A 24674-nucleotide genomic window follows, 5' to 3' on the forward strand; every position below is an offset into this window, starting at 1 on the left:
AAGTAAAAATTGATAAAACATATTTAATCACATATTTAATACATCAAATGTATTATCAAATCTATTTTAATAGACAGTGTTTCGTAGTTGTTTTTTGTTGTTGTCATTTGTTATTTTGGTTTGGGTTTTTAATTAATTAATTAGTTTTTAGATGGTAGTTCTCAGTATGTAGCCATTGGCTCACCTAGAACTCACTATGTAGATCGGGCTGGCCTAGAATGAATAATGATTTGCCTGTCTATGATGCCCATATGCAGGAATGAAAGATGTCTACCATCATTCCCAGCTATTTCACACAGTAACATTATTAAAGCTGTGTCTTATCTAACGTGGCACTTACGACTCTTTTCTATGACTATTAATTACACACACTCCTTGGCAAACATTATACAAATAAATATGATCTAGAAGTTCCCCCATTATATGAGGAGCAGTGAATCCTTCATAGACCAAATATTAAATGTTTGGGGCATCTCAGAAATTAAACATGTTCCAGATACCAAACTAAGGCATGTAAAGGTGCTATAACAAGTTAATTAAGTCACAATTTTGAAATAAATTACTGGAGCCCTGTTTTACGATTTCTAATAAGAACTGGAAGTGGAGAAATAGCAATCTGATATTTGGCAAATAAGACTCAGACCATCATTTAGACAATTATTCTTAATTTTAAGAGATTCTAGTAAAAAAAAATCCTCTGTACATTCCAATTCAAACAATAAAGCTGGCTTTACAATCAATTATTATATTCCTATTTTATTGTGAATTTTTATATTATAACGTGCTTATTTCTAATACCACGATAAAGTCTAAATCTATCCCCACATACAATAGAGAAGCTACCAACAGATCCACGCATCAGATCCAAGTGAAAACTGAATGTCGAGTGGGAATCTCTTATGAAAAGTAAATGTGAGAAATTAAAATGCTTGATCACAGTAGAGCAACACACTGAGGGAACTTGACTGGCATACAGGTTCTGAGGCCTTGGAACTGTGAGAGAAATGGAGCGACAATGGCTCACATGATAGTAGTTAATCACATATGCACATTCATCTTTAGGACAGATGGGAAAATAAGGTTTAACACATACTGAGTGGGGAACAAAGTAAAATGAGAGGAACATAGAACAGCATGACAATATTAACCCAACTACATAGATATCAATTGACTCCAGTTGTAAGGCTCAGGTTGTCAACCTGAAGAACGAATTAATGCCAAGATTATACTATTTGTGAATGACATTCTAAATATGACAACCAAAGTCTCATCTGTCTGGCTTTTCCCTGGTCTTGTCTGATCAGCCCGGCTGAACCATAGCCTGTCTGTACACATCTAACCTCCAGGCCTTGCTCAGGTTAAACATCCCATAATCAGTCCCCGAACCCTCACCTACCTACATCTTATCCAATATTCATACCCAGCTCAGGTTATATATCTTGCCCAGCTGCTCCGTCAGATCAGCTCTGTCATTTTCAACCACCAGGCTTGGTTATACTCACAAATTCCCTGCATTGGTCTCATCTGGTGAGTCACCAGGATGCCAGACTACTTGTGCCATATTCCATGTCTAGGCCTAGCCCAGCCAGTCAGTAATTCTCTGAAGCCTCACCTACCTGTGCTATGCCCGACCCTCAGGTCTCCCCTTGGCTATTCAGCCTGTATGCCAGGCCGGTTTGAAGAAGCTTAGAGTCTTATATCAGACATACAGTCAACCAAAGAAGTCCACATGCTCAGGTCTTACTTCAAAAACAAATAATACAGAAGAACTCCCCCCCCCCAAGTCTACCAATTGAATAAATATGGTCTTCAATGAGAATTACCTAGATGAACTCCAGGACACAGAACTTAAAGGCAATCATAAACTTCAAAGATTCAAAAAATTTAAAGAAGACAAGACTAAACATTCAATGAATCTTAAAGAGAAGAGCAATAAATAGATGATCGATACCTAAGAAAACACAATATATGACCACATGAAATGAGGAGAACTAGCCAGGGTTTGAAAACTGAATTCAGTAAAGAGATGAGAATATGGAGAGAAGCTGAAATGAAAATGGAATTGAAAACCTCAGTAACCCAAATACAAAACTCAAGGGAAAGTCTTACAAGTAGAATGATCAAAGTAAGGGGGAGGGGGTAAGAATATCATGCCTAGAAGATAAAGAAGGGAATTAGACCATAAATACTAAGAATATAAAAAAAATTAGGTGGATACCCAAAAGGAATATACAGAAATTGGTGAGGGGGCACGAAAATACCAAATCTTCAATAGATGGAGCAGAATCCTAGTTCAACTGCATAGACCAGATCTTCAACAAGTTCATAGAAAAAAAAGTCACAAAATTAAGGAAAGAGACACCCAAAGGGATAGAAGAAACATGCATAACACCAAATAGACAGGATACCAAATACCCATGGCACATTATAGTTCAATCACTATACAGAGAAATGGATTTGTTTTTAACTTTGACTATGGAAGCTCACTTACCTTTAAAGAAGGCATAAATGTAGCTGTGGAGAGAGCACCAGACAAGGAAAAGCAAGAGAAAGTAACAAACAGAAGCAGACCAATTTTTTCTCCTGGTCTTACTTATTGAAGACTGTGTATTCGAAATCTATTTGGTATCTATTCTATCACCTGTGGTCTTCAAAGCAAAATGATTATACCTGCACAAGTACGTACACGCAGAGATACACAGACCCAGAGACACTAAAAATTGAATGGCCCATGACAGAATTTTAAATTTTCTAGAGAAAGGCTTCAAAAGATGAATACAAGGGGATTTTTGTTTTTGTTTTGTTTTTGTTTTTTTTTGCATAATCCAGAATTACAACACATGGGGAGATGGGGAAGTAGTGGGAAGAAGAAAGCAGCTGCAGTATTTCTTAGTATCCACCAGTCTGTTTGGCACATCCTTCCATACAGAGCGAAGCTTTGAGGGCAGTACATATTACTGGCCAAATATGTCAGAAGTTAGCTAGCTATCTTAGCTCTTAGCAGAGAACAATTTAGTTAAAAGGTTTGTTTTTTTTTTGTTGTTGTTGTTGTTGTTGTTTTACTTTGAGCAATATTCCACAATAGATTTATTTTCTGATTCGATTAGTCAAACCATTTTTATCTTTTCTGGAAAGATGTAGATTTTAGTAAATGTCAGACAAGTAGAAAATGTCCAGGATATCTAAGAGTCAGCCTTTAAGACAATACACGTAACTCACCAGCAACAGGACACAGGCAACGAAGTGGATGATGAGATCCCACAGCAGAGCAGAGAGCCAAAAATTCAAGGTGTAGACACCGCTCACAAACTGGATGTGCTTCGCTTTACTAACTCTCTCAGTCACTGTCATAAGGCAAAAGCCACTGGTGAAAATGCTCATCCCAAAAAGCAAGTTAAAGACTATCTGGATTCCTGTTGCACTTCTATCAAAGAATGAATAAAGAACAATTGTGTAAAGACAACACCAATTGCTAACAGCAGCATTTTGCTACAAGCATGGTGAGACAGAAACAGAGAATCTGTCTAAAGTATCCCATTGAACAAAAGCTTACCTTTCTTCAGATTTGCCTTTGGTGAAAGGTTGGGGCTGAGGCTTGTTGGAGACAGTAATGGTGGCATCAGGGCCAGAGAGATACTTAAAAATAATGTTGTCTAATATCGATAAAGATAATGGTGATGCATGGTATGCCTCATTGTTAAACCAAAAGGTAAATGTCTTTTCTTTTCTGGTAACATCAAGGGAGAAGGCAACGATGCATGAGTAAATGCAGTCTTTGTTTGTGAGCAAGTAGTCCTGCACACCACCTGGAATGAGGACACAGAGTGTTGATGTTTTCAGCTGCAACAAAGAGCACTACCTACATGCTTTAAAGAGAAATAAAACAATAGTTCTACTTGTCTTATATATTTTCACTCTTAGATGCTTCAAAGATGGCTCAATGTATCTTGGCTATTCACCTCAAGGAGTCTACCACTTAGCCATATAGATTTTATGATTTCTAGCTCAATTTCTCGAAGAAAAAAAAAACACACAGGCTAGTGATCTTAACACTCTCAAATGTCTTTCTCACTTTCAAAACCTTCTATTTCTACACAAAAATATTTGTAAGAACTCCTACTTCTAGCTTTTATAAATTAACTCAAAGAAAATCGAACTATTGCTCATAGAATATGAAGACTAAATAAAAACATAAAATAAGTCTACCTGAAAAAACAGTTACTTGGAATTATGACTATTTAAGAAGAGAAAAATTGGAGTTAAGTTCAATAATCTCTACTACTTTTCTTGCCCTATTTTTGTAGAAAGATAAAGCAGAACAGATCAGAATTATAACAAATGGTTAAACAAAAAGCTATAAACTTTTAAGAACTTAAAGAAATTCCATGAATCCAAGGAGACACAAATTAAGAATTACATATCTGCCCAAAGAGACCCAAAATAAAAAAAGTTCCACAAGTAAGTTTCATATTTTTATCAGACTGCTATGGCCCCCAAAACTAATAATAAGTTTTAGATTTTTAATTTATAAAAAAACAAAGGGGAGAAGGAAAAGAAGGAAAAGGAGGAGGTTGGAAGAAACATTAGCCAGAATTATCTGAACAAAAGAAAAGGTGAAAATACTAAACTTAGAAATGAAAAGGAGACATTTCAACAGATACAAATAAATTCAGAAAATCAAATAAACAGTTTTAAAGCACATGTTCTACTCAAAATTTAAAAAAAATAAAGGAACTTTCAGATACATAAAACCTGACAAAGTTAAATCAGGATGAAATAAACACTTTAAACATATTTATAACCAACAATGAGATTGAGGTAGTAATTAAAACTCTATGTAAAAAAAAAAAAAAAAGATCAAAATGGTATCAGTGTACTGCCGAACTCTTATCACACCTCCAGAGAGCTACTACCAATACTGCTCAAACTATTCCATTAAACAGAAAAGGAGGAAATAATGCTTGCAAACTGTTTTTTATGAATCTACTGTTACCTTGACAGGAAAACCAAATCAAGACACAACAAAAGAAATGAAATTATGGATCAAGTTCTTTGATAAACATAGTTGCAAAGATTCTCAACAAAATACCGTCAAGCTGGATCCAAGACTGCATCTGAAAGATCATTCATCATAATTAAGTTATCTTGGTCTATACATACATAAATAAATTCATCACAGACACAACTACAGAAATTATGATTGTAACAATCGATGCAGAAAAGGAATTTTTACAAAAATCCAACATAGTTTCATAAATCATGGAAGTAGGTAAAGGAAGCATACTAAATATAATGAGGGATATATGTAACAACATGTAGCCAATGGAGTGCTAGACAGAGAAAACCTCAAAGAATTCTCATTAAGGTCAGGAGCAAAAGAGGCTGCCTACTTTCTCCATTTCTAGTTAATACAGAGCTTTAAGCTTTAGTTAGAAGAGAAACAAATGAAAGATATAAAAATTGGAAAAAGGTCAAAGTATCCCTATGTGAGGAATGATTCTATATATTTGAAGTTGTAAAGAGTCTACCAAATATTTATGAGCTAATAAATGCTTCAAAGTGGTAAAATAGAAAATTATTATCATTAGTCTTTCTATACGTCAATGACAAAAAAACAAACAAGAACAAAAACAAAAACCCTGAAAAGATATCATGAAATGTCATTCACAATAGTCATGTAAAAAACAAAACAAAAAAAAGGAATAAACCTAACCAAGGAAAAAGACACTAGAAAATGGGAAGAGCCAAAGATCTCCCATATTCATGAATCAGAAGAATAATATTGTGAAAATGGACAATCTACCAAAAGCAATCTACAGTATCAATGTAATCCCAATAAAAGTTCTGGGGTCAATATTCACAGATATGGAGGAAAATAGTCTTAAACTTTCTATGGAAACACAAAAGACCAAGGATAACCAAAGCAATCCTGAACAAAAAGAATATTGTGATAAGTATCACCACACCTGATTTCAAATTATACTACAGAACTATAGTAGTAAAAACAGCATGGTACTGAAAAAATTAAGGTACATACATCAGTTGAATGGAATAGAAGATCCAGATAACAGTTCCCACACTATGGGTTTTAACAAAGAAGATAAAACTATATACTAAAGAAAAAGCAGCATCTTCAGCAAATGGCATGGAAATCCTGGGTGTCAACCTACAGGAAAAGGAGATAATATGCTTATCTTTCACCTTGCACAAAATTCTAAATGAACTAAGGACCTCATAAGATCCAGTTCTCCAAAACTGCTAGGGAATAAAGTAATAGGTGCCTTGAACATACGGACACAGGGAGAGGCTTTCTACACTGGACTCCAGGAGCACAGGAGATAAGACTATTGATCAAAAAGTAGGATTGCAAGAAACTAAAGGGCTCAAGGAAACTAAAACAAGATCAGCCAGAGAGTGGAAGAAAAACTGTGTCAACTCTGTATGTGACAGAGGATCAGTGTCTTGGATGCACATAGATGTTCCTAGCTATATCCAGTAGGGTGCTCTCTCTCTTCTCTCTCTTTTTCTCTCCCTCTCTCCCCCTCTCTCTAAATAGACATGAACATGAAAAAGAGAATTACAAGGAAAAGGTAGCACAGTGGGGCAGTATGGAGATACAGGAGAATGGGTAAGACATCAGAGCAGTCAGTAGGCATTACTATTACATGTCTGAACTTGTCAAAGAGCTAACCTAAATAAAAAATGAATTTAAAACTTAAAGTGATGATTAAAAACAGCAACAAACTGTGATCAATCCTCTTATGCTCAAATCTCAATGTGAAACACAAGTAACATTGAAATCTAAGGTAATGTATCTCCCCCAAAACTACCAATGCCAAAACAATGGATACAAATGAGAAAGTTCTAGATTAATTAACTAAATTAGCCACCGACAAAGAGTTAAAAATAATAAATCTGAGTATGTTCCAAGAGAACATGAAGAAATAACTAAAATGAAGATGCCAACAGAAATATGAAATAGAATTAAAAACACTGAAGACGAATGAGATGAAATTCTAGAAATAAAACATTTAATAAAACACTGTAACAACAGAATAGAGCACAGTAAAGACAGACTGTGAGGGAAGGGTAGATGAACAGATACATTTAGTTAAAGACATTGGTAAATTTTTAATGTAGGAACAAAACATGTGTGATCACTGAAAAACCATAAAAAGACCAAATCTACAAATTGTGGACACAGAAAAAGAAGAACTTCATACCTAAGGAATAGAAAACATTTTCAATACAACTATAGCAGGAAATTTGCTAAATCAAGAGCAGTAGAAGTCATTTCAAGTACAAGATTCATATGGAACACCAGATGGACAAGACTGGAAAAGAAATTCCATGGGCGATACTTAAAACACTAAATATACATAAAGTGTATTGAAAATTGCAAGATAGAGTCAATGGAGAGTCCCTCTTCCCAGATTACTCTCTCTTGTGTCAAGTTGAGGAAAAAAATAACCAGGACAAACAGATTTATATAGACAAAAACTCAAAGTATTTTTTCTAAAATCAAGGACAAGACCAGGGTGTTAATGTTCTTCATTCTTGTTAAATAGAAGTCCTGAAAGTCTTAGCTAGAACAATGAGACAGATAAAAGGAAAACAGATGGAAATGTATTCATAAGTGTCCTTATTTACAGGTTATGAAAGACAATAATGACTTTGACAGAAAACTGTAGGCGGAGCATCCCTTGATTGGGTCAAAAAAAACGGCAGAAATTAATCATTGGGCGAAGGGATAAGGCGGGATTTCCAGGCCAGACAGGAAGAGAAGGAATTGGAGAGTCTTGAGATTCGGACCAGGCTGTGGAGCCGATAGGAAGCTAGAGATTTGTTGGACTCTCGGGGGCGCTGATACTTTGTAGCCTCAGCAGTGGGCTGTGGAAGTATCTAGTCAGTTTTAAAATAGAAAAGTCTCTAGTATTTTTCTTTCCTTGTGGCTAAAGGGAGCTGGGTGAGACTGCCATTGCTGGCACCAGGCAGGGAGGAACAAGTGGCGCTCTTGGGAATACAGGCAGCAGCATAGCTGGGATCTCTGGAAAGCATTAGCTAACCATGGAGGCTGACCAGACGGCAGGGGAGAGGACGCTAGTCCCAGAGCCTAGCCAGAGCAAGCGTGCATTTCTAAAACTACATGCGTCAGAAAACTCTTAGCAGAGTACTTAGCAGAGTGGGAAAATCTAAAGTTAGCATTGAATAAATAACCACAAAACAGTAAACTTCCTAAATGCCAGTTTTCTAACACACCCAGAAGGAGAACTGGGACATAATCCTCTCACAACTGACTACAGAATAGTGTCATTAATTTAACCAAGGAAATGGAAGACCCGTTCAAGGAAAACTAAAATACTCAACAAAACACACTGTTGGATAGAAACATGTCTGCTTTGCTTATTCCTTGCTGCTGTAATAAGGAGCCTGAGGAAAGTAACCTAGGGGGAAATGAGTTTATTCCAGCTCACGGTTTGAGGGCAGTCCACCATAGAGGGAAGGGCAAAGTGGACGCAATTGGTGACATCACAACCAAGCAGGAGACGGATGAGTGCTGCAGTTAGGTTACGCACCTCCTTTGTGGCACTTGAACAAAGGCCCACACCCAGGAAATGCTGTCAGATACTTTTAGAATGACTCGATTAACTTAACACAACCCCTCAGGCGCTCGCATAGAGGCTACATAATCTCTCCCAGGTTTGCCCGGGTGCTTGTCTCTGAAGTGATTTCAGGTCCTACTCCACTGAAAATTAATATTAACTATCCCTTGTTCATGGGTTGGAACAGTCAATGGTGTGGAAAAATGACTGTCTTACCAAAGCAATCTAGAGATTCCCTGAAGTTCTGGCCCAAATTTCTATGTCATTCTTCAGAGAAACATACGGCAAATCATTTGGAAACCTCAGAAAGCCAAAGCGATATTAAACAAAAAGAAAAAATATAATCTGGAGGCATCAACCCTAGCTGATTTCAAGGTGCAACACAGAACTATAGTAACAGAAATAAGGCAGGGTACTGGCACAAACATAAACACACCGATCAGTGTAATATTGGTTCTACATATAGAAACACAAACACGCAGGTCAGTGTAGTGCAGTCTCTACATATAAATCCATGCAACCTCAACCACCCAGCTACCACACAAGTTCTCCAAACAGTAATTAGAGAGAAGAAAGCCTCCTTTAAGAGAAAGGCATAGCTACATGTAGGAGAAGGAAACTAAATCCTTATTTTCACCCTGCATAAAATGTAACTCTAAAGTTAATGCAAGACTTAAAATGCTGAAACTGTTACAGGAAAGAGTAGGAGAGAAATACTTCAAGGTGTGGGTATGGGTGTGGGTAATGATTTCCTGACTAGGACTGCAGTTGCTCAGAATGCAGATCCAATGCCTGACGGGTAGGATCTTACAGACCTCGTAGACTTCTGAGCTGCAGAGGGAGTGTTGACTAAGTGGAGGAACTGCCTACAGAATGGGAGAACATCTCTGCCAACTATTCATCTGGCAAATAAATAATATCTAGATTACACAAAGAATAAAAACAAAAAACAAGCAAACAGCTCGGTCTTAGCATAATCCTTTATTAACAAAGTGTGTGCAGGCAGGACTGTGCTGTTCATGGGTTTCTGCATGCAAGATCGTGTCTGAATGGAGATAGTTTTACTTCTCTATTCTCCAACTGGGTGTCTTTCTATTTCCCTTTCCTGCCTAAACTTCTCGGCAGTACTCACAGCTTGGCTTCCAGTCTTTCTCATTATGGAAGATGTTTAACTCCGAGAATCAAGACCTGTTTGACTGTGGAGTGCAATTCTGCTAAATGTGCCTCTCGGTTGTTTGCTAGTGTTTTATTGGGATTTTTTGTGCCAGTACTCATCGGGGACATCAGTCCATAGTTTTATTTCCTTATAACATCTTTGCCCGGTTTGGGTATTGAACAAATTCTGGCCTCATAAATTATTCTCTCGTTTTCAAATGTTTTGGGATATTTTGAAAAGGGTTGGTACTCAGAGGCCTTTTCTTTTTCTCCTTGTAGAGATATCTGGTCTTGGATTGCTTTTTAAGGGGCAGCTTTTTGTTGCCGGCTTAATCTTCTTATCACTCACAGATCTGCTAAGCCTTTGTATTTTTATGGCTGAATCTTCGTAGCATGTGAATTACTGCAATGTGCTTATTTCATTCAGGACATCTTATGTGGCTATGCAGGTTACTATAGACCCTCTTTGTAATCTTTATTTCTATGAAATAGGACAAATGCCCTTTCTTTAAGTTCTCATCGAGCTACTGAGCCTTCCTTTTTCCTTTTCAACATATCTAAAAATGTTCCAAATTGGGTCTTTTCTAAGAAGTGGGCTCTGGGTTTGTGGTCCTTTTCCTGTTCTGCTTCTCTTTGCTCAATTTCTATTAATCTTTCTTCCCTTTGATCACAAGGCTCATTTTCTTTATCGGGTTACTTAAAATGTAAGGTTAGGAAAAAACATTTTTAAATGTAAGGTTAGGTTTATCAATAGCTTTTCTCTCTCAATTAAATTTTTTTCTCTTAGCATTTTTTTTCACTATATCTGATAAATTTTGATGTTATTATTTTTATTTTTATTTGGATATTTTATTTCCCTTACAAATTCTTTGGCCTGCTAGTCCCTTAAGAGTATGTTATTTATACTATATGTATAAATTTGGTGACTTTTTTTTTTGCTTGTACTGATTTCCAGTTTTATTCTGTCAAGATCTTAAAGGATATTTCAGTAGTTTCAATTTTTAAATTTATTAAGACTTATTTTGAACCATATTATACATAATATATCTTGAATAATGATCCTTGTGTAGTTGACAAAAATATAAATTATATCATTCTTGGCTGGACAGTTTCCTGTAGGTATAGGCGTCTCATGTGATCTACAGTGTTGGTTAAATATACCACTTAGTGTTGAAATGCCATCCACTGATAGGTTTGTTGTTGAAAATAAAGTTTTAAAATCTCCCACTATTACTGTGGAGTCATTTATTTTCTCCATCATCCTGTCTATGTTTAGCTTATGTATTCAGGAACTTGGATCTTTTGATGAAACATAGCTGCTCTCTCACTTTTGTGGATTGCATCTGGGCAGGGAAATAACCTCTAGCATTAGAAAAGCACGTGGCTTAAGGTCTTCCTTAGATATTCCCTTTTCCAGTTTCCTGATACGCACCTGCTTCTAAATGTCTTAACTTCCCTAAGCACTTCATCTTTGCTCCTCATTACGGTGGATGACCCCCCAATTCAGAGTACGCCCATTGCCAATAATAATAATAATAATAATAATAATAATAATAATAATATATAATATAATGGCCTTGAAGGATGATTCTTTTCAGACTAGCTGACTTTGTATAATTGATTACAAAATAAAAGAAGAGGGGGAAGAAAAGGAAAGGGAGAAGAGGAGAGGAGAGGAGAGGAGAGGAGAGGAGAGGAGAGGGGAGGAGAGGAAGTGCTGAACATTCCAGCTGAGACCTTCCTTTCAAATTGCTGTAAGCAGGTCTTCGTCTGTAGACACTATTTCTCTGCTTGTAAGAGACTTACCTTGCACTTCATGAACTTTTTGTTTTTTATCTTTCAACATGATCTCGAGATTTTTGGTGAGTTTCTTGGTCAAAGGAGGATCTCCAGAAACTGAGAAAGGGACAGTGGTCTCGCCGTACTGCTCCAAATCCATCACCCGGGCAGGTTCTTTGGGTACTGAGAAGCCTATTCCTTTTATCAGAACATACGTGAGACCCTGAAGTGCCAGCAACTGTAGCAGCAGCAGTTTCCAGTTGCGCCAAGAGAACATCACCCTTTTGATGAACATGGCCCGGAACTGCTGCATATAAAGAGGCCACTGCAAGAGGAGAGAAGACAGCATTACAGCGGCCACACACCTTGATGGAAGCTGCCGGCACCTAACTACAGTGTTACTAAAGTCCCCGAAGGAGACTTGCCATTGACCTGCTCATTATGCCTCTTTGCAGAACGCCACATCCATTCTCCTGTATTAAATACCATCTTTCAACATTATAGTTCACATCAAATTTCTACAGCCAGCTCTCAGTGCTCTCCACAGGGTTACAGGATGTCAGGGAACAGAAGAATTTAGTTTAAAATTGCAACGAGCCCACTATATTTTCACATAACCTATTTGGAAGTGTGCATGAATATACAATTTTGTCTACTTTTTTCAAAGTTTGGGGGGCAGTTTGTAGTGGACTGTGGGCTTGTTCTTCAGTTGAATAATGAAACCCTTTGTTTTAAACACATACATCTTTAGAAAGGGGGATTGAGAGTCAAAGGAGAGTATATTAAGCATGTTGCAATTTTAAAATGCATTTATTTATTTTATTCTCCCAACACTTTTTATCCCATGATTCAAAGTAGGAAAATATCCCTACTCAACCTGTATTCCTTAATAAAAGAAACCACACTCGTGCTATCTTTAACCAGAATAAGGTCAATTTGGAGGGAAAGCCATTCCCTCTCATTATGCTCATGACAGGAAGTCCAGAGCTTCTGCTTGTAAGATTTCTAGAATGACAAAATAAGAAGTATTTTAACCCAGTGATCATCTTTTCTGGATTGACCCACCAGCTCTGACCTCACCCTCAAAGAAGAAAGGAGAACAGGAGAATAACAGAAATGCCCCATAGTTTGTCTTATGTTTACACTTGGGGAAGAAACTGGAAAGACAGAGTATGGAGAGGAGGTAACAAGGTAGGGCACCTCCCATCTGACACAGGGGCAACCATCTTGAGTTTATGTTCAAATTCTAGCCCATATACAATACTCTGCTTCACAAAATAGTGTTTCTAAGAGAATTGGACCTCATCTGTGCAAAATTAGCTCAGCTGATGAAGATGGACCAAAGGCAACCATCTAGTATGGTAAAGTTTATCTAGCTCGGAAATCGACAGCTCTGGAAACAAAAAATAAACCCCTGAGGAAGAGCAAGTTTCACTGGGCAAATTCTAGACACAAAACCATAGCAACAATGACCTGAATTGTCTTCACAAGCTCCCATATGTAGTCCCATGGGAAAGCAATTAAAAAGACCTGTCTTTTTTTCTAAGAGAAAAATTCAGTGAACAAATAAACCCATGGTCAAAGAGTTTCTGTTGCACACATGTGCAAAAATCTGTGCGGAAGATCAATGAGGACAACACAGATGTTAGCTGATGAGGTAGCGGCCCCAGGCTGAAGAAGGGATTCTGTGTCTCAGCCACACCTGGATTGACGTGTGTGAGTATGGTAAAAAGTAACTTCTAATGCCGATATTAGTTCCCAGTAATCTCAGTGTTCAACTTCAAATTTGCCGGATTACTGACTCTATACACACACACACACACACACACACACACACACACACACACACACACGCATGCATGCACTCACTCACACATGCACACAGAGTCAGAGTGATTGTTTTATATATGCTATAAATATGTTAAAATAACTTTTAATGACAATATTCGTTCCCTAACTCCTGCCCTTTAAATTCTTCATGCACAGAGACCTTTTAATGGATTTTATGTGAAACTAATGACAAGAAATATGCTTTGGAGGTGGGTGTGGGGAAACTGAATCCCAACAGTCAAGACATTGCCCAGTATGCCTGAGGCCTGGAGGTTTGATCCCCAGCACCGCAAACTTTCTGGTGCTCTAGATTGAATGCAAGACTTTGTTGTGTGTAAGAAAAGTGCTTACCCACTAACCTACAGCCCCAGCCCCGAGACCAAAATCAACTAACATGAATAAGGTTCCAAGACAATGTAACTCTTGTTTTTAGGATAAAATGGTTATTAGATGTCCTACATTTTACAAAATTATAGTGGTAATTGCAATTTTATTTTATAGTGTTTCTAACTCTATAGAAGTCGAATATGTTTTTCTAAATTTTCTACACTAAATAAGTATACAGATTACTTTACAAAGCAAATGAATACGTGGTTAATTTGTCCTCCTTGGTTCATGGCTCTGTGTGGGAATGTGTGTGTGCAAACGCACACACAAGTGTGAATATAAAGGAAAGATGCTATACAGAAAAACAGGAGCCACAGTCTAAGAAGATGCTATGGGGCCCAGGAGCAGCAGGAGCCCTGCCTGAGACACCGCCGGAACCTGAAGGAAACAGACCGGGTAAACAGTTCTCTGCACCCCAAATATGGGAGGAGAGCTAAACCTTCAGAGAGGCAGACACGCCTGAAACCAGAAGAGACTGTCTCTACACACATTGCTGATTAAGAAAACACCGGAGGCCATCTGGAACCCTGGTACTGGAGGAGGCTCCCGGAAGAGGCGGCGTGAGATCTTCCTGGTTGCAGCTGAAGCCTGGTAAGCAGAACCCATGAAACTTGAGGCCTCGGGGCCACAGGTAAGACCAACTTTTTGCAAGTGACCTGCCTGGTTCAAGGCACAGGTCCACAGGAACAGCTGAAGACCAGAAAGGAAAACTGACGCCTGAAAAGCAGAACCTCTGTCCCCATAACTGACTGAAAGAGGAAAACAAAGCACTCCTGACACACAGGTAGGACAGTTTAGCCACTGTCAAATACAAATAACACTTAGAGATAATTTATCCTGTGAGAACCCAAGCAACAGAAAACCAAGACTACATGAACCATCGAGACCCAATTCTCCCATCAAAAAAACATGGAATATCCAAACACACCAGAAAAACTAGATTCAAAATCATATTTGACCATGATGCTGGAGAACTTCAAGAAAGACATGATGAACTCCTTAGAGAACAAGTAGAAGCCTACAGGAGAGGAATCGCAAAAATGCATGAAAGAATTCTGACACAAAATCCCTGAAAAGAATTAAAAGAAAATGCAATCAAACAGTGGAAGGAATTAAAATGGAAATAGAAGCAATCAAGAAAGAACACATGGAAACAACCCTGGATATAGAAAACCAAAAGAAGAGACAAGGAGCTGTAGATACAAGCTTTACCAACAGAATACAAGAGATGGAAGAGAGAATCTCAGAAGCAGAAGATTCCATAGAAATCATTGACTCAACTGTCAAAGATAATGTAAATTGGAAAAAGCTACTGGTCCAAAACATACAGGAAATCCAGGACTCAATGAGAAGATCAAACCTAAGGATAATAGGTATAGAAGAGAGTGAAGACTCCCAGCTCAAAGGACCAGTACATATCTTCAACAAAATCATAGAAGAAAAATTCCCTAACCTAAAAAAAAGAGATACCCACCGACGCACAAAAGCCTACAGAACTCAAATACAGATTGGACCAGAAAAAACATTCTAGGCACAAAATAAAGAAAAAAGAATATTAAAAGCAGTAAGGGAAAAAGGTCAAGCGAATATATAAAGGCAGACCTATCAGAATCACCAGACTTTTAGCCAGAAACTATGAAGGCCAGAAGATCCTGGACTGATGTCATACAGACCCTAAGAGAACACAAATGCCAGCCCAGGCTACTGTATCCTGCAAAACTCTCAATTAACATAGATGGAGAAACCAAGATATTCCATGACAAAACCAAATTTACACAATATCTTTCTACAAATCCAGCACTACAAAGGATAATAAATGGTAAAGCCCAACATAAGGAGGCAAGCTATACCCAAGAAGAGGCAAGAAACTAATCGTTTTGGCAACAAAACAAAGAGAAGAAAAGCACACAAACATAACACATCCACGTATGAATATAACAGGAAGCAATAATCACTATTCCTTATCATCTCTCAACATCAATGGCCTTCCCCAATAAAAAAAGACATAGATTAACAAACTGGATGATTTCATTCTGCTGCCTACAGGTGAGAAAAGACAGACACTACTCAGAGTGAAAGGCTGGAAACAACTTTCCAGGCAAATGGTGAAGAAGCAAGCTGATTCTAATATCAAAATAAAAGTCAATTTTCAACTAAAAAGTCATCAAAAGATAAGGAAGGACACTTTATATTTATCAAAGGAAAAATCCACCAAGATGAACTCAATCCAAATATCTATGCCCCAAATACAAGGGACCTACATACGTAAAAAGAAACCTTACTAAAGCTCAAAACACACATTGCACCTCACACAATAATAGTAGGAACTTTCAACACCTACTCTCATCAATGGACAGATCATGGAAACAGAAATTAAACAGACGTAGACAGACTAAGAGAAGTCATGAGCCAAATGGACTTAACGGATATTTATAGAACGTTTCTACCCTAATGCAAAGGGATATACCTTCTTCTCAGCTCCTCATGGTACTTTCTCCAAAATTGACCATATAATTGTGCCTCAACAGGTACAGAAAGATAGAAATGTGTGCTGTCGGACCACCACAAAGCTGGTCTTCAATAACAATAAGGGAAGAATGCCCACATATTGGTGAACAATGCTCTACTAATGTAACCTGGTCAAGGAAGAAATAAAAAAAAGAAATTAAAACTTTTGAATTTAATGAAAATGAAGGTAAAATATACCCAAACTTATAGGACACCATGAAAGCTGTGCTAAGAGGAAAACTCATAGCTCTGAGTGCCTGCTCTATGACAGCACACCCAAAAGCTCTAGAACAAAAAGAACAAATACACCCAGGGAGGAGTAGAAGCAGGAAATAATCAAACTCCAGAGCAAAATCAACCAAGTAGAAACAAAAAAGGGACCATAGAAGAATCAACAGAACCAAAAGTTGGTTCTTTGAGAAAATCAACAAGATAGATAAACCCTTAGCCAGACTAACGAGAGGACACAGAGAGTGTGTCCAAATTAACAAAATCAGAAATGAAAAGGGAGACATAACTACAGATTCAGAGGAAATTAAAATATCATCAGATCTTACTATAAAAAGCCTATACTCAGCAAAACTTGAAAATCTGCAGTGAAATGGACAATTTATACCGAAGTTAAATCAGGAACAGATAAACCAGTTAAACAACCCCATAACTCCTAAGGAAATAGAAGCAGTCATTAAGGTCTCCCAACCAAAAAAAGAGCCCAGTAGGTCGGGTTTAGTGCAGAATTTATCAGACCTTCATAGAAGACCTCATACCAATATTATCCAAACTATTCCACAAATTGAAAACAGATGAGAACTACCCGAACTCCTTCTATGAAACCAATAATTACTCTTATACCTAAAACCAATAAAAAAGACCCAACAAAAGAAAGAGAACTTCAGACCAATTTCCCTTATGAACATCGACATAAAAATACTCAACAAAAATTTGGCAAACCTAATCCAAGAGCACATCAAAACAATCATCCACATGATCCTTCATCCAGGCATGCAGGGATGGTTTAATATACGAAAAAACCATCAACGTGATCCATTATAAACAAACTGAAAGAACAAAACCACATGATCATTTCATTAGATGCTGAGAAAGCATTTGACAAAATTCAACACTTCATGATAAAAAGTCCTGGAAAGAATAGGAGCCTATACCTAAACATAGTAAAAGCCATATACAGCAAACCAGTTGCTAACATTAAACTAAATGGAGAGAAACTGGAAGCAATCCCACTAAAATCAGGGACTAGACAAGGCTGCCCACTCTCTCCTTACTTATTCAATATAGTTCTTGAAGTTCTAGCCAGAGCAATCAGACAACTCAAGGGATACAGGGAAAAGAAGAAGTCAAAATATCACTATCTGCCGATGATATGATAATATATTTACGTGATCCCAAAAGTTCCCCAGAGAACTACTAAAGCTGATAAACAACTTCAGCAAAGTGGCTGGGTATAAAATTAACTCAAATAAATCAGTAGCCTTCCTCTACACAAAAGAGAAACAGGCCGAGAAAGAAATTAGGGAAATGACACCCTTCATAATAGATCCAAATAATATAAAGTACCTCGTGTGACTTTAACCAAACCATTAAAAGATACAACAAGAACTTCAAGACTCTGTTGAAAGACCTCAGAAGATGGAAGATCTCCCATGCTCATGGATTGGCAGGATTAAAAAGTAAAATGGCCATTCTGCCAAAAAGCGATCTATGATTCAATGCAATCCCCAACAAATACCAGTCCAATTCTTCAAAGAGTTAGACAGAACAATTTCCAAATTCATCTGGAATAACAAAAAACCCAGGATAGCTAAAACTATGCTCAACAATAAAAGGACTTCTGGGGGAATCGCTATCCCTGAACTCAAGCAGTATTACAGAGCAATTGTGATAAAAACTGCATGGTATTGGTACAGAGACAGACAGATAGACCAATGGAATAGAATTGAAGACCCAGAAATGAACCCACACACCTATGGTCACTTGATTTTTGACAAAGGAGCCCAAACCATCCAATGGAAAAAAGATAGCATTTTTAGCAAATGGTGCTGGTTCAACTGGAGGTCAACATGTAGAAGAATGCAGATCGATCCATGCTTATCACCCTGTACAAAGCTTAAGTCCAAGTGGATCAAGGACCTCCACATCAAACCAGACACACTCAAACTATTAGAAGAAAAACTAGGGAAGCATCTGGAACACATGGGCACTGGAAAAATTTCTGAACAAAACACCAATGGCATTATGATCAGAAGACAAATGGGATCTCATAAAACTTTTACCAGCAAGGCAAAGGACACTGTTGTGGACAAAACGGCAACCAACAGATTGGAAAAAGATCTTTACCAATCCTATAAACAGATAGAGGCCTTATATATAAAGAACTCAAAAAAGTTAGTCGGGGAGACAAATAACCTATTAAAAAAAATGGGGTTCAGACAAAACAAAGAATTCACATTGAGGGAATGCCGAATGGCTGAGAAAACACCTAAAAGAAACATCAGGGAAATGCAAATCAAAACAACCCTGAGATTTCACCTCACACCATGAGAATGGCTGAATCAAAACTCAGTGACAGCAAATGCTGAGGATTAGGATGGAGAAAGAGGAACACTCCTCCATTGTTGGTGGGGTTGCAGACTGGTACAACCATTCTGGAAATCAGTCTGGAGGTTTCTCAGAAAATGAATTGAACTGCCTGAGGATCAGCTGATAACCTCTCTTGGGCATATACCCAAAAGATGTCCTCCACTACATGGCCTTATTTATTCAGAATGAAAGAACCCAGATGCTCTGGATACAGAAATGTGGTACATCTACACAATGGAATATTATCAGCTATCAAAAACAACGACTTTATGAAATTCGTAGGCAAATGGATGGCACTGGAAAATATCATTCTGAGAGAGCTAACCCAATCACAGAAAGACATACATGGTATGCACTCACTGATAAGTGGCTATTAGCCCAAATGCTTGAATTACCCTAGTGGGCTAGAACAAATGAAACTCAAGACGGATGAAAGGCTTCACTCCTTCTTTAAAAAGGAACAAGAATACCCTTGCAGGGAAGAGAGAGGCAAAGATTAAAGCAGAGACTGAAGGGAAACCCATTCAGAGCCTGCCCACAGTCTAGAGCCACCCAATTAGACAAGATGGATGCAAGAAGTACCCAGACCGACATGGGTGAATCTCTCCTGAGAGCACAGCCAGAATACAGTAAATACAGGGCCAGCAAGCAAACCACTGAACTGAACAGGACCCAAGAAGGAATCAAGAGAATGAACTGGAAGAGCTTGGCCCCCATCTGACATGATGAACAGGAAGAGTTGAAAGAACAAAGAGAGGACGCTGGAAGCCGGAGCACACTCAAGGTCACCTGACATAGCTGAGGGGCTCAGGCTTCCATTTCGAATGCTCCACGGTTGCTGCTTGCCTCTGTATGGCCTGAGATAGAACGAGAGCTGCTTTCAAAGTGAAGTGCAGCTGTGGGGAGTTGGGAGGGTTTCTCTGACCTGATTTGTACATTATTACTCACTTGAAGAAAACCTCGTCCATGGTAGTCATGGAGACACCAAAGCCAGAGATGCCGAGCTCTTCTTGTCTTTCTTCTAGGTCTGTGAAAAGTTCTGCAAACCTGAAAGACAGTGGAGCTAGTATCTGCACAAACATACATGTGTTTATCTGTTCTCGGCTGATTTCCCTGAGCAGTGCAATTCATGTGTCATGGAAATTCTTGTGATATGGCGGTTTCCACAGTCCCTTACGAATCACAAATATGGGGCACCAGAAAGAAGATACACCAAGTTGCCACAGCAAACTGCTTCCTGGTTTTCTAATAAAATCATTGTTAACTTTCTGATTATATTGGCTTTCTGTTTTCCCTGCCAGTTTAGATTTAATTTACTTACTACATTCTGTAGCTCCTGTGAGAGAAACACAAGCAAACAGGATAAAACCTTAAAAACTAAAAAGAAGTATAAGACACCCAACCAGAAAAATGAAAAAAAAAGTCACAGAAGTTAGAGACTGGGTGGAAACTGTTCATCCCCAAACCAGAGAAGTCTTGAGCTTGAGCAATCTTGAGCACATGGTGGTGATGGAGTATAAATTCCCAGTTAGTAGGAACACTAAACATCATTGATTCCTAGCACAGAATGGCTCTATAAATCTTATGTATTATGTACTTCTAGTTTTCTCTGCAAAATTAGTATATGAGGTAATGTATTTATTAATTACTTGATCACTCTGCAACAAGCACCTATCTATTAAGGCATCACAATATATATATATATATGTAGAGAGAACATATTAGTGTATATATATATATTAGTAGTAGAGAGAACATTTAAAATTCTTTTTATGCAACAAAATAATCCAATTGTCTCTACTCACCAAGAAGAAATAAAATGTATCAAAATGTATCAATATAGTGCCCTGTCCTATCAACAATCAATGCCAGTTTTCAATATACTGATGTGAAGACCTTATAGGCACAACCTTCGGTGACATCCTTCAGCACAATTACTGAAATCTTAGAAAGCAAATGCTCTGACTAGGATGTCTCAAAAGACAAGTGGCAAGGATCTGTTTGCTAAGCTTGAAGGAACCTGGACAGGTCACCATTGTGTAGCATGTCTGGATCCTTGCCTGTGTGTGTGCTCCTTGGGCAGGATGAATGACAGCTCAGCTGCAACATTGGTCTCCATCTCGGCAGTTGGTATGTAGTTCTTAATCAGCTGGGAGATTTTTCCATCGTCACTGTCAGGAGTCTTCACTATGACTAGGTGGTACCCCACTCCTGAAAAGATCCATCAAGAAGGTCAGATGAAGCCACTCACTATTCTCAGCTAAAGCTTAATCCCCACTGTTCAGCTCTATTAGCTGCATGCGATAAGGCATTTCCATGTTCTGTAATAAAAAGACACACATGTGTATTGCATTGTCAAACAGACACACAGCTCACTAAGAACTTAGCATCCAGAACTGTTAATGCTTAGCTTGTTCTGTGTGATCCCCTGTTCCCAGGCTCCAATCCTCCTGGTGGAGTACAAGGTTGAAACCAAAAGGAACTAACTAACTCACATGGCCCAGACCCACATATCCAGAGAGGGGAAAGAAAAGGAGGGTCTGGTGATAAGGGAAGCAGTAATATCCTGAGTCCACTTGACCAGGAATGGCAAGGCAGCTCAGGACTGACTGTCGTCATGCCCCAGGCCACCCCTTCAGTGTAACCTGACAGCCAGAGGTAAGATGTTAGACAGATTTTGAGGCTATTTAACCTGCCATGTTCTCAGATGGTCATTCACGGAATAAATCAAAGTTTACAAGATTTAAATCCCGGCAGTGATCATTGACTTCTGCAAGTGACAGGTAGCAGTGGGCTGTGATATTCTGGTTACACACAGAGAATAGGGTGTAGCGTGTATGATGTGCTAGAAGTCACTTGCTTCAAGTCTAAGGAAGAGTGTGTGTGTGTGTGTGTGTGTGTGTGTGTGTGTGTGTGTGTGTTGTATAAGATTGAACCCATGACCATGAGCACGTGAGGCAAATTATCTTACACTGAGCTTCAATCCCCAACTTTTAAGGACTGTATTTCAATAGCTGTCACCTACTGCTATCAGAGTCCAGAGTGAAGAGCAATAGAAGTTACAGGTCAGATTTGAGGAACTACAGAAGAAATTCTCTGTAAGTACTCTCCTGCTAAAATGGCAAGCAGTAGCTCAGAGAACAAAGATACACATTATTTGATGATTTAATGCACACTAACTGAGGACCTATTATAAGCCAGGCATGATTTAGATCCTAAGGATGGTTTGAGCTAGGCCAAACATGTAAAAACTCCAGTGGCCTGTTTCTCTTTGAAGAAAATACAGCTGACTTTAACTAGTTAGAAAAATGTATGGTGTGTTAAACAATATAAGTCCAAAGGGGAGAAACATTAATTGTTTATGGATGGGCAATCCACAGTTTTTTTGTTTTTTGTTTTTTGTTTTTTTTTGGTTCTTTTTTTCGGAGCTGGGGACCGAACCCAGGGCCTTGCGCTTCCTAGGTAAGCGCTCTACCACTGAGCCAAATCCCCAACCCCATGGATGGGCAATCCAAAATGATGTGTCAAGGAAGTCATTAAACTTGAGCAAGGATCAGCAAGGCTGATGGAGGAAGCCACAGTGGAGTGTGTCTGAATGAATGAAGCCGGCGTTAGGGCTTATTCTGGATTTTGCAAGTACAGAAAATTATCCACAATTGAAAAAGAAGTCATTGTAGTACAGTGGAAATGTCTCCTGCATAGCTGTCCCTGGCTGTGAGAACAGAAGGCAAAACTCAGGTCCTAAAGCAGAAGTGACACCAGGAGATGCCACAGCCTAGTCATCCAATCTTATCACATTAGACATCATTTTGACAACTTTTGCAGATAAGGAAACTGAGCCCTAACACACCAAGTGACTCAGTAATTGGTAAATGTTGAGAGCCTGCCCTGCTTAGTCTGCCTACACAGTGCTCAACAAAGAAAAGTTTTGTTTAAATTTTCTTCAAATTTGACAGATGGTCATTCAGTTTCCCTCTTCCCTAAGATTGGAATCTTTTAAAAATCCAAATATTTTTTTGCACAGAGACTAGACAACTCTGAATCATCACATTATAAATTTACATCATAAAACAAAATGCAATGCCATTTGGACACCTAAAGAGCTGACTGAAAACAGTGGGACTCATGTGCTACCCTCACCAGGGAGATCCAGATAGTAACATACAAGCATTCCTCTTCATGAACACATGGCAATGCATATGAAATGCTGACACATGCCATATGCTGATAGAATCGTCTCAACACGATGACTGAGTTTTAATACCTTTATCTTGACTGCTCCACTCAAGTATGCCTCTAGTTTGCCAAAATGTTTAAATTCAATCTGCCCAATTTATCCAGTTTTTTTGGGTGGGTGTGGTGCTGGATGTGGACCCCCATGCCTTGACCTCTTAGTTCTAACATTTAGCTCCTTTAGCTGGATTACTGCAACATCCTCTGCTAGGGACTCTGAATTCTGTGATGTGATGGGCATCAGATCAAACCAATGTTCTTGCAATTCCCTTCCATTTTCAACATGTGTTTCAAACTTAATTTGTCATTATCCAAACAGAAAGAATCCTTTCTGATTCAGGCTTACCTTTATGTTGTTGAGCATGGGGAAGACAATTTTTGTTTTCATATTTTCCTTTTATTATGTATTGTTTTACTGTCTTAAAAACTTATTTCCCATTGCTCTGTGTGTGTGTGTATGTGTGTGTGTGTGTGTGTGTGAGTGAGTGAGAGAGAGAGAGAGAGAGAGGGAGAGAGAGAGAGGGAGAGAGGGAGAGAGATGTGTGCATGTATGTATGTGTGTTCTTATGTGTGCAAGTGCATATGTCCATATGTGTGTGTGTACATGGATTATATATATATATGTATATATATACATACATATATCTGTGTTGATGTAAGACAGAGGTTGATGCTGGGTGCCTTCCTTGAGCACTATCTTCCTTATATATTTAAGCAGGATATCTGTCTTGAGCCCAGAGCTCAGAGACTTGGCTTGTCTAGCTATCCAGTTAGCAGGGGGATTCCCAGTATTGACCTCCCAGCAGCTGGGATTACAAGTGGGCCACCATGCCCACCCAGTATTAAGACACTGCATGGGATCCAAACTCAGTCCTGACACATACCTGACTTCACCTCTGAGCATGTTCCTAGCCCTCATTGCCCTTGTGAGCTTCTTTTTAAACTGAAAACCCTTTCAATAGTCAATATATTCAGATAATAATTGTGTATGCCCAATTGATTTACTATGGAACATTGGTTTCTATTTACTAATCATTAGTGCAAAGGCAGTGAATGATATTATCTACCTTACTTCTGACATTCAGAAGCTTACTATTAAAACCCACATTCCTCTTTGGAGAGGGAAAAAGAAGAGGTGGTCTATCCCCCTCAAGGTTAATGAGCCAACGTTAAGTACAGAAAAGTGCAGGCTTGGATGTTAGATGCACCCAAGTCCAAATCTCTTCCAATTACTTTTTGGATTTCTCATTATGAAATGTGAGCTCTCTGAAATGTGAAGGGAGAACTTTGCAAGTACCATTAAATAATGTGTATCAAGGGTGAGATCTAACATCTCACCCATGGGAGAACCAGTAAAAGTGAGCTGAATGAATTCAAATACTGTTATGACACCATCTTTAGCTACATTCATTGATCTGTATCTTCCAAGTTTGTGTCTCTTACTAGTTTGAGACAGATAATTTCAACATCAATAACAAGTAATTCACCTGAGCTCACATTTTATATTAGTCTTTGCTGCTTGCAGTGCTGAGAGTTAAATATAAGAGTTAAAAATATGGATACCAGGCAAGCGCTCTACTG

General features: G+C 38.4%; 1 protein-coding gene across 1 annotated transcript in view; it reads right to left on the minus strand.

Moving 5' to 3' along the window:
- Positions 1–24674, minus strand: part of LOC116893131 (ATP-binding cassette sub-family A member 3-like) — a 90820-nt gene that overhangs the window by 30232 nt on the left and 35914 nt on the right. The window contains exons 15-20 of the mRNA XM_032895062.1: positions 20921–21071; positions 19809–19907; positions 13292–13340; positions 11565–11862; positions 3554–3806; positions 3220–3424 (exon numbers count right to left, since the gene is read on the minus strand). Of these exons, the coding sequence (XP_032750953.1) occupies positions 3220–3424; positions 3554–3806; positions 11565–11862; positions 13292–13340; positions 19809–19907; positions 20921–21071 (1055 nt within the window). The remainder of the gene's footprint in view (positions 1–3219; positions 3425–3553; positions 3807–11564; positions 11863–13291; positions 13341–19808; positions 19908–20920; positions 21072–24674) is intronic.

The sequence above is a fragment of the Rattus rattus genome, chromosome 2, assembly GCF_011064425.1.
Source record: "Rattus rattus isolate New Zealand chromosome 2, Rrattus_CSIRO_v1, whole genome shotgun sequence".
Lineage (NCBI taxonomy): Eukaryota > Metazoa > Chordata > Mammalia > Rodentia > Muridae > Rattus > Rattus rattus.